The following is a 12,316-nucleotide window of genomic DNA, read 5'->3' on the forward strand; positions in this document are numbered from 1 at the left end:
AAAGCTGTGTTAGTCAGGAGTGTTCTTAGCCATGTTTCATGAAAATCGGTCCACTAGGTTGCGATCGGGGGTTTTTCAAAATTTTAATTTTGTGGTTAGGTTAGTTTTATATTTTTTTTATGTTTGTTCCACGATATCTCCGTCGTTACTGGACCGACATTAAATTTTTTTTTGTTTGAATATATATGCATACACATTGGTCTCATGTTTCTCAGGACCCAGTTCTGATGATGAAATCCTGGAGATTTCGAATGAACTCCTCAAATCTGAAAGGCACGCATATGGTGATTTTTGTGTTTTTTAAGGAACAGCATGTATTTACATACGGAACAGTGCCATTTGGTGCAGTGGAACTGCTGATGATGGTGAGAACGGAACTCCTCAAATCTGAACGGCACGCTTATAGTGATTTTGGTATTTTTATAAGAACAGCATGCCCTTACGTCCAGAACAGTGACATTTAGTGCAGTGGAACTCCTGATGATGGTCAGAACGGAACTCCTCAAATCTGAACGGCACGCTTATAGTGACTGGTATTTTTATAAGAACAGCATGCACTTACGTCCAGAATAGTGACATTTGGTGCAGTGGAACTGCTGATGATGGTCAGAACCGAACTCCTCAAATATGAACGGCACACTTATAGTGACTTTGGTATTTTTATTAGAACAGCATGCATTTAAGTTCAGAACAGTAACATTTATTTAGTTATGTTTGTTAAGCATATTGAGTTTTCAAGTCAAATTTTGTCAAGCTTCGATTTCTTATAATCGGATTCATGAGGAATTGAGGAAAATCCTCAAACCTTAACGGTATACGTATATTGATTTTTGTTGCCATCGAATAATTAAAGCATTAAAATCAGTTACAAAAAATACCTACACATTTCTACATAATCCAACATTCGCAAGTAGCTTTCATCAGAACTTTTTTTCTTAAAAATTATACCTTATTATGTAACATCTTAATTTTACTGTACATGACTACAACAAATAAATGAAATAAATGAAATGAAACTTTTCAACGACGAATTTAACGAGTTAAGTTTTTTAAGCACTTTGAGGTTTCAAGTCAGATTTTGATCATGCTGGATTTTTAATGATGGTATCCATGAGAGATCAAGGGAACTCCTCAAATTTGAACGACACACTTGTAGTGACTTTTGTATTATGACTAAAATCTTTAATGTTTTGGATTATGACTCAAGGACTTACATTTGACGAAGTGAAACTGCTGATGATGTTCAGAAAGGATTTCCTCAAAAACGCATTGCTCTTGTTAAGAGATTGATGAAAGAACTGCTGATGATGATCCGATCAGGAACCCTTCAGTCACACATAGCTCATGTTAGGGGATTTGCTCATTTATGCCTGGCTCGCTTTTGTGTAGTGTTATATAAATCCGGATGTATGACTTGGTCCGTGTTATCAAGGTCCGGGTACCCAAGTTACCCGTATGTCTGGATTCACGGATTCAAAATATAGTCCAGTTTGCTTTCTACGTACAGTTTAATGGATGTGTTTTTAATTATATAACAGTAAGGAATGTAAATCAATCTGTAAAGGACGGCTTCGGTACCTCGGCAGCTTAGTAGAACGGGTACCTTTGGTGACTTTTGACAGAGAAGGTCTTGGTAATCACAACTATCTAGGAGGCAAAGCTTAATTCGTTTTCATACTTTGATTTGATAATCCGGTAAATTTTTTTTAATGGTTCAGGTATTCCGAAATAGAATATTCATTTAGTCTTTTAATATACGCATAGTTATAAGCTTTATGAGTTTATAGTTTTAAGCACACAACAGCAGCACAAGCATGGAGTAGAAGAAGCTCATGTGTTAAGGAATGGTACTTACGTGGTAGCTTTTACATGTGATTAGAAGACTGTAATCAGGTCCAACTAAATAGGTCCGTCCTTGCCACTAAAAAGCGCCGTGATATCATCGGATAGTGACGGATGAGAGAGTGTTTTGAAAAATGCAATAGAAAACGTAGGGACTTGAATATCGACCTGTGGTATACTGATGTATGTGATATCTGTGTATTCCTGAACCATTACCACTTTTTTTTAAATTGTTTAGGTATATAAACGACCAATTATGTACCTACTCCAATTTTTTCTATTTTCTTCTATATAGGAATAGGAATCGAAGATGGTATGATGGGAATGGAAATGGGATGCGTCTGTTTCTACATGACGACGTGTAACCATCATCATAAATATAATATTTCTTAGCATGAGGAGTATACGATAAGGCATAATATCGCTTCTGGTATTTGATAGGTACTACTTAAGAGGATTGATCATCACTAAAGGAGACTGGTATAGTGAAGTTAGAGAGTTACTTCAGCTAATATACCTATAAAGGAGGTCCTCTTCGACAGTACTAGGAAACCCTAGGCTTGGTTCATTCCTTGGCCAAAGAATTTAGCGAGTAATATTGATGTAATAGGCATACTCGACTACTCGTACTTCCAGCGGGAATTCATTTTGGTGTATTTTTTGGTTATTTTTAAGTTAGTCTTTATTTATTGTGTAAGTTTTTATTTCAGATACCGAATTTTATACAAATAATGTATAATATTTAGTTCATTATATCTAGTGCTCGACATGCTAAACAGTCATATAGGTACAAACTAAGCGTAGGTATGTAAGTCTGTATTATGATTATTTCATTTATTAATTTCCACTAATTTTAAGCCACTATTAATAAAACTGAACAGAGTAGTCCCCCTAGGTTAAGCTAGATTTAGTTAGGTTTTAATTGTTTAATTTTTTATTTCTATCCATAATATTGAAAAAGATTTTACCTCTGTAAATTAAAAAACCTATACAAAAATTGTATATTTGGTTATTTTTCTTTCTGACTCTTGGAGACCATATACATCTCCAAGGAAAAAAGTAGATTAAGTATACATATATTTTTTTTTCCTTTGCTTAAGACAACAAGAGTCTTTTACAACTCTAAAGTTATTTTAGTTATTCGGTTTTTTTCTTCATGTATAATTTTTTTAGATGTACTTTGACACTTAGAGACTCTATACATCTCTAACATCTCTTATTAATAATCATAATAGCTTTGTACTTTGTATAATTTCTTGTGTTAATATTTTTTTTTATGAATACTTTTGCTTATTAAATTGTATCTTGTTTTTTTTTAATGCATGTTAAATATAAGATGTAATGTCTTGAAAAGAAGTGGCCCGCCGAGTTTCTTGCCGGTCCCATAGTGGATACCCTCCTCCAACTGAGGGGGGACTGAAATCTTCTCGAGGCTGAGGCGTAGGGTTAGAGCCGGCGTAGTTTTATTTGACGTTCATAAGCGCATTGTAATATGCCTACTTGGAAATAAATATTTCATTTCATATTTCATTTCATTTCATTTCATCAATTTAACCAAATAATAGCAATATTTTTAATCTTTAGTATAAAAATATTAAAAATAACTCTGCTAAAAAACCTTAGTTTACTCGTATTACATAAAAAATAGTTTTGTTTTATATTAAATCAGTTTCGTTTTATCACCTGTTTTTATAGCTTCAGGTTTTTTTTATCGATGACATAAAACTTGTCAGTAAGTAAATAAGTTAGTCTGAAATTTTAATGAATTGGGCAATAAAGTTTACATAAAATAATATTTAAAAACATACATACAACCAGCCTGTATCCCATAAAGGGGTAGGCAAATCACCTGCAAAACTACTACAACTACTCTTGTTTCTATGACAGTCTTGGCAAATAAGGGGTTGAAAGGAAACGAAACTCTGACAAACTGTAGAATAAAATAATCACGTTGATTTACCTTGTACGTTAGTTTGAGCTAGCCAGTGCGTTTAGGTTTAATTTACAGTTCTAAATTAATGTTGACTAACTTGAGCTTGGCATAAAATAATAAATAAAATTAATACCATTCTGATGGATTGGACTTGATTTAGGGGATTCTAATGTCATCAGAGCATCCTAGCTGTCAAAAATGATGAAGATAATTATGTTAGTAACTAAATCTGTCTACAGCTTCAACAACGGACATTTTTTCAATAAGAAGGTGCCTAATACCTAGGTTTTTTGTACTATGTTTATGGGACAACATACGTATGATCTGAAATAAGTTCTGGTAACAATAAGCAGTCATAACTACTTGTATTAATTTGTGCCTCAATCCTGTGTTCTAGAAATTATCGTCCTGTCGTGTCGAATCCCTCGACGATTTCAAGCCCTATTTTTGTTGTTACCGTTATTTTGACTTTTAAATGAGCAAAAAATTGGGACAAAGCCTCTCTCTTTCAGTTCGAACAAAGAGATTTTTTATGTTCACCGGTTTACCTGATTTGACATCTTTGTTTTAAAAACGTAATTTTACTACCTACTAAAAAAATTTAAACTTTCAGTTACATGTCAACAATCAGGAAAAGGTTTCGCTTTCACCGTGGCTGCAAAAAGAGGAGCCGCCGGACTACCCGAGTCGTGTTGAAGATCACCACCTTCTGAGTGAGAATAACTGAGAGAGATAGAGATTCTCTCAAGACATATGAATATTATACACGATGTTTTCCTAATTTCGTTAATTTTAAGGATACATTCCTATTACTCCTAAGCTTATAAAATAATTTACTTGGCACCCGAGCTTGCATACGATTTTAATTAGATTGCAGACCATTGAGGTCAATTCGACTCCTGCAATTTAAAATCATCAAAAAAATAAATTTGCATATAGCATAACCTGTATTCTTCATCTCCTTAAATACATACCTACAAAATAAAACAACATAACTACCAATTTGTTTATTTCACTCAATCACATCCTTATTTGGTTGTTTGGAATAGTTTGTATAGCACATGATAACCGCGGAATTATGTCGCCGCGAGATAGATGACACGTCTTCTTCTAACTGTATTAATGACATAAGGACGGGTAGTCTATCTCGCGGCGATATACTCTCGCGGCAATCATGTGCTAACCCTGCAGGTACTTTATATCTCTAACGATTAAATCGTTATTCTTTATTTTAAAAATGTATATTGATTCACGGTGTCCTCATAAGTGTACACAATCAATATACTTAGCCTCATTGAGTAAGTTTTTTTTATGAGGTGTCAGATGTTTGTCATTTTTTAAATAGGTATATGGTTTATTAGAGTAAAGGTGTAGGTGAAGTAAAGTTGCACCCTCGCACAGAGGTAAAAATATGAAAATAACAAATCTGTTATAATTATTTATTACCAAACAGACCTCTACATGTTCAACATAATAATATGACATAGACATGTTAGACTACATTTAATAAAAAGGTAGGTTAGGTACAAGACATCACATAAAAAAATGTTTTAATTGAAATTGGTAGGCAGCACGGAGCGTTGGGTTTTATGCTTTATATGGTTTATATCCGAGTTATTTTAAATATATTAATCAAAAGCAACGTTCCGAAACTGCAACCTGTTTTTATTTAATCCCATTAACTACATTAAGGGAAGGTTCTTTAGATGAAATACAATTAATTTCTCTAAGAAACTTGCGTATTAACTCTTACGGTTATCGAGTTATTAAAAAAATATAAATCTGCAAGACGGAACACGTGCGTGACAACCTTTACCAATTCCTAATGTTTCTTTTGACATGTGCCGTCAATCACTTGACACAAACTTGAAGGGTCTCTCACATTAATAAATTCATTTATTATGTATGAAAATGATGAAAAAATGTTTTTTGCGAATTTAACTAAAAAAGGGTGGTTCCTGATTATGAACTTAGCTACGTGTCGAATTTAATGGAAAACAAAAAAAAACTGATTGATTATTTGTTTGTTGGTTAATGAAATATCTTGACTTACTTGAACCACGTAAACAATTTTCCATTAAATTTGCGAAGTAAATTCTCGAACCTGGTATCAAAAATGACTGTTTACGTTAATAATAAGCTGCGTTATGTTTTTAGACCAGATGTAATACGTAATCATAGGAGTCTGTCTTACGCGCCACAATTGGGATAATCACGCGAAATTCAAACTATGCGGGACCGATGGTCTGAAATGGGTACACCTGTTATAATCATAGTACACAAGCAACCAGACCAGGTACGGTGTACAGGGGCAAATCTCGACCGGGAGACAATAAAATTGTAACTGATCCATTGTTTTCCATTATTACACTATGATGTTGAGTTCTACGTGCACCGCTGCACACGCCTACCATATATAACCGGTGGACACTCTATTGTATTTGTCCCTAGTCTAAATTTGCCCCGCTGTACCTTAGATTTACAAAATCATAACAATAAGGGCAGGATTGCATAATTACAAGTTATTACTTCTTCTTCTTCTTCCTGTCACGTTCCATTCCTGCCATATTTATTGTTGACAATATAGAATTAATATATTTTTTAGGGTTCCGTAGTCAACTAAGAAACCCTTATAGTTTCGCCATGTCCGTCCGTCTATTAACAATATTTTACATGCATCTCGCCATCTTTTTCGGCGTCCATTTTTGGTTAAAACATGACAATTTTCAGTAACTCAGATTGTATTTATAAGATGCACAATTTCCGCAGCGGATGTATATTTTTGCTGCCTTAATATGAACCAAGATATTTTTAGGGTTCCGTAGTCGACTAGGAACCCTTACAGTTTCGCCATGTCTGTCTGTCTGTCTGTCCGTCCGTCCGTCCGTCCGTCCGCGGATAATCTCAGTAACCATTAGTGCAAAAATAAAAAATGGAATAAAATATTTTATTAGGGTACCCTACCTGTAAAGTGGGGGCTGATATTTTTTTCATTCCAACCCCAACGTGTGATATGTTGTTGGATAGGTATTTAAAAATGAATAAGAGTTTACAAAGATCGTTTTTTTGATAATATTAACATTTTCGGAAATAATCGCTCCTAAATGAAAAAAAAGTGTGTCCCCCCCCCCCTCTAACTTATGGACCATATGTTAAAAAAATGTGAAAAAAGTGACAAAAGTAGAACTTTATAAAGACTTTCTAGGAAAATTGTTTTGAACTTGATAGGTTCAGTACTTTTTGAGAAAAATACGAAAAACCCTACACTGAGCGTGGCCCGATACGCTCCTGGCCGGTTTTTTTTTAATATCACAGCAATCTGTTGTTGTAATTAACAATATTCAATTCCAAATAAAATTCCATGAATTCGAACATAGGATGTAACACGGGTACACGGACGTTCATTACATGGACCCTAATTCGGATCCATGTAACAACGAAGGCGACCGCAAACTCAACGTTATTTTTAAGAATGAAAAGAGATTAAATAGCGTATTTATATGTTATATAAATATATATATATCAAAGACATATATAACTCCGTATAGACAGATAAAGTCTAAGAAAAAAATGTACCTCAGTACCATACAGAAAAAGGTACGGTGGCCTAGATGGCGTTACACCTTTGGGGTACGCTCAGCTAGATGGCGCTAATATTAATGTTTGACATTTTAACACATAGTAAGCTAAGAATATGGGCCAAATTGTCAAAACTGAGGTTCAAAAGTTTTAAACCTGTGTCGAGAGATGGCAGTCTTATGCACTGTGATTACACATTTTACTTCGACAGTAACTCTCTATAATACTCGATCCTCTTTGATATATATATATATATATATATATACACCGTGTTTCACTTAACACTAAAGACCTGAAAACAGTTTGTTCAGAATCGAGAGTAGAATCGATTGAGCTATATCTTGATGGGGGTAATATTTTGTATTTAAATTTGTATTATTAGTTATTTTTTACGTGCCTATTATATTGTACTCGTAAGACAACATTGTGTATATCGCATTGCTAGAGGTTGTTTACCTTTTTCAGTATTTAGGGGTATTAATACTGGCTGGTTACTTGGACGATTATTTTTTCCGCTACGAGTTTGACGTTGTTTGTCAGTTTAATCTTAATGTTTATCATAAGTCATAACAAATTGAACTCGTATGTCGTTAAACCTTATGTCGTTGCAGTAACGTACACAAATAAATAGTTTTATGGTTTATGGTGGAAGTTAGCAATTATTTTATTGAGTGTAGAGCTAAAAGTCAAGTAGAGGTGTACAGAAAATTAAAAATTCAATTTAAAAAAAAAGTAACCATCAGATTAAAAGATGAATACTCTAGATGAGTTTAAAAAAATAAAAATCAGTTGGGGTGTCTGAGGTTTTGAGTGTTACCGGAAACACGTTGTATATACACACATCTATATATATATATAGCGTATTTATATAATTTACTTGTCAATATCATTATATCCTGACGTTTTCCGACGACGACATTAAAAGCTAGTTTTATTTCACGAGTAATAAAACTATCGCCCTAACCGAAGACAATATATTTATAATGTAATGTAAGTCTATATTGATCGGTGTTTGCGTTGTACCTTAGGTGCCTGTGAGTTAGGTGGCGTCCAGTCAGTTCTAAAAGATATTGAATGAAGTTAAAAAAATAACTAACTAAAGCTTTGTATGCAGAGAAAGTATAATATTTCAACAAAATAAGAATTCGACATTTTGCTAAAGTAAAAAATTAAACATTCCGGGAAAGTCAACGCTTGGGATTTCAACATTTCAGGAATTGAACTTCCTGGTCCTGAACAAAATAAATTAAATTGGAATTTAGTTATCAATATGTTATCATTAGGCCTAGGACTTTTTATCTCATACCGTGGTTCTAAAATCCGTGGTCGCCATTTATGAAAAAAATTCGAAGTGAAAGTCAAAGTTCAAATATACATATATAATTATATATTTATACATACTGTCACATCGTAACTGAGTTAATATTAATCGAACGTAGTTAATTTTATCTTAACATTTTTTTTATTATATTAAAGGAATTATATAATAAATAACATTACATTATTAGTTAAAATTAACTTCAGTATTGTTCAGTATCACTTCGCCACTCCTTTCGAACGTCTATTTTTTTTGCACTTGTAATGTATTATTTCAGCACTCTACAGACGGTGCTTTTATATTACACTAGTGAGAGAAGTGGGCCATTTTTGTCAGATCGAAATTTCAGAGAGCCACATGTACTGAAAAATGTAGTCCTTTTTTCCGCATTTGTATCGTAATGAGGCATTTAAGTGAATAAAGATTCAAACATTTTTTTTTTTTCTAAAATAGGTATACTCGGCCATTTTTTTTCAAACTTGTCCACCCCATTTTTGTTTTTGATTTAGAAATTTTTACGTGGATTCCACTCAGAATCGCGAGCTCTATCATTCTAATAGGAGAAAAAAAGTGTCCCAAGGTTTTTTTCCCATTCCGTTACCATATTTTCATACATATTGTATGGTGATAACGGAATGGAAGGTTCGAAAAAATGTATGGAAATCTTGGGACATTTTTTCCTCCTATTAGGATCGAAAAACCTCGCCATTCTGAGTATTAACCGCGTAAAAAATGTTACAAAAAAAGAGACCCTGGACAACTTTGAAAAAAAAAATGACCCACTTAATGTTTTCCAAAAAAAAAGCGTCTCAAATTTAATTTTTCCACTTTGTTACCATTTTTTAAACACTTGGTGTTTTTTTAAGCACAAGTTTGCATACTAGGATATTTCTTTTCATGTCGAAATTTCAAAGGAGTGTACGAGTTTCCGGACTTATATAGGTAGTAATGTAGGTCCTATATCATACAGAAATAAAGCACCGGATAACTGTTAGAACATTATTAGTTATTAATTAATTAAAATTGTATTAAGTCTGATAAATATATGATAAAAGTAAATAAATGAGTTGGCCGTGGCGTCAGTAGCTACTTATAGTTGCTTTTGGCAACTCTAGTTCCTAGCTGTGACCTCAGTGAGACTCAATTTCATATTAATTCCGTATCAGAAAAAAGTTCAGAAATTCGTTTTGACAGTTATTAAAATGAAGTTTTTTTGCACTCACAAGTTTTTTTTTTTCAAAATCTGTAAACGCCAATTTTCATTAATTTCAAATCTAGAGGTTTTCTAAGTTTCTGTATAGCAGCATTAGCAGCACCTGCATTTCGCATAGTGGCATAGCAAGATCTGGTAGCTGCTGCGGCGCGACGGGTGTGAAAAATGGAACTAAAAAATGCTGTAGAGGCGGCTAATGATTCGCTGTTGGTACGTAGTGCGTTTTCTCATTATCCGATCCGACATCGGATGTAGGAAGGATTTTCAAGGAAAAATCAAAGATGGCGGCGTAAATATCCATGGGATCAGATAATGTGAAAACGCACTTACCTACATCACGGCTTGCAGTGTTGCAGAAGTTATGGTATATTCTAAAGGGTAAGTAAATTAGATGTTTATCGTAGCAAAACAAAACAATTACAACGTATATTAATGATACCTAGGTAGCAAGGAAATTTTATCGTAAGAGGGGAATTACCTACTTAGACCTATACCCAAGAATAATTCGTTATTATAGCTGTCTCCATAAAACTCCTAAGGCGCATAATATGGAGTGTAGAAAAAACTCCATAAGCCATAATAACGTATAATAGCTTTGATAGGAACATTAAGAACCATTCCTTTTGTTATTTGACATTGGGCTTACGAATTTAAGAATACAATACTAGTTACAACGCCATCTGTGAAGCGTGAAATTGTCTTATGTCAGTTTGCCTAAATATTTTTCTTTGGCGGACTACCGATAGTTGTAGTTTACATTCATAAACCTAGATGGAGCTCTATTGATCAGCGGATCGCATTTCGGCGCTTCTATGTGTGCGTGCTTGCGGGGGCTGAGGTAATTGACAAGCGTGGCCTATGAGCTGTCAGTCGCTCCTTTAGTAGCCCCTTAAAACTTTTGAACCTCAGTTTTGACTATTTGTTCCATATTGTTAGCTTGATATTATGTGTTCAAATGTCAAATATTAATATTAGCGCCATCTAGCCGAGCGTTCCCCAAAGGTGTAACGCGATCTAGGCCACCGTACCTTTTTCTCTAGGGCTTTGAGGTACGTTTTTTTCTTAGACTTTATCCGGCTATACGGAGTTACATATGTCTTTGGTTCTAGCGATTTGGTTGACTGACACTCACTATACGATACTAAAGTTGAACCCAAGTTTTAGTAAGTAAGTAAGTAATCATTTATTGTCAGATTGTGCAAATCAGTTTACAGATGTTACAATATTAATAAACAATTATAGCTTGTGTCACAATCAACCGTTTTACGGTATACAATATACATAATTATTCCTATAACTAAATAAATTTAAATTCCATGTACGTTAAATCGGGCCATCGAACTATAATTTAACTTTATAGGGCACTGTAGGGCAATCATGGTCGCGCGATAGGAGATAAAACATCGGGCCGTCCCTATCGCACTTACAAATAGTGCGATAGGGACGGCCTGCTATTTTATCATTTATCGCGCGACCATAATTGCCTGCCTAGTCTCAAAAACCGGCCAAGAGCGTGTCGGGCCACGCTCAGTGTAGGGTTCCGTATTTTTCCGTGTTTTTCTCAAAAACTACTGAACCTATCAAGTTCAAAACAATTTTCCTAGAAAGTCTTTGTAAAGTTCTACTTTTGTGATTTTTTTCATATTTTTTAAACCTATTGTTCAAAAGTTAGAGGGGGGGGGACGCACTTTTTTTTTCTTTAGGAGCGATTATTTCCGAAAATATAAATATTATCAAAAAACGATCTTAATAAACCCGTATTCATTTTTAAATACCTATCCAACAATATATCACACGTTGGGGTTGGAATGAAAAAAAATATCAGCCCCCACTTTACATGTAGGGGGGGTACCCTAATAAAACATTTTTTTCCATTTTTTATTTTTGCACTTTGTTGGCGTGATTTATATACATACTGGTACCAAATTTCAGCTTTCTAGTGCTAACGGTTACTGAGATTATCCGCGGGCGGACGGACGGACGGACGGACGGACGGACGGACGGACGGACAGACAGACATGGCGAAACTATAAGGGTTCCTAGTTGACTACGGAACCCTAAAAAGACCATCCTGTATGACTATCTTTTTGTATTTTTTTTACAGAATTTTTAGGACTACAGGATGGCGATATGGTTTGAACTCACGATTTTTTTGAGTCTTGCCCGTTAAAGGGTTAAGTAGACAGCATTTGCATACTCACCGGCAGACAGGAAGTGTTCGCCCGAGTTGTTGAAGTTGATGTCCCGAACAGCTTGCCGGTGTCCGAAGTACGTCCTTATGCAGCGCCGCTCACCATACACCTCCCAAATCTATACATTACAAAATAATTATAATAAAGGTCTCAAGTACTTTGTATAGTGTGAATTTTCTGAGATGAACTTTTCGCTTTAGCCGTAATCTGTTAAACAAACGGCGGCTAGCTCCCGTTTA

At 34.4% G+C, this 12,316-nt stretch overlaps 1 protein-coding gene across 1 annotated transcript in view; it reads right to left on the reverse strand.

The window, feature by feature from the left end:
• LOC125242633 (pre-mRNA-processing factor 17) overlaps positions 1–12,316 on the reverse strand; it is a 60,400-nt gene that overhangs the window by 39,857 nt on the left and 8,227 nt on the right. The window contains 1 exon segment of the mRNA XM_048151459.1: positions 12,087–12,195. Coding sequence (XP_048007416.1) covers positions 12,087–12,195 — 109 coding nt within the window.

The sequence above is a fragment of the Leguminivora glycinivorella genome, chromosome 3 (genome assembly GCF_023078275.1).
Source record: "Leguminivora glycinivorella isolate SPB_JAAS2020 chromosome 3, LegGlyc_1.1, whole genome shotgun sequence".
In the NCBI taxonomy this organism is placed as follows: Eukaryota; Metazoa; Arthropoda; class Insecta; order Lepidoptera; family Tortricidae; genus Leguminivora; species Leguminivora glycinivorella.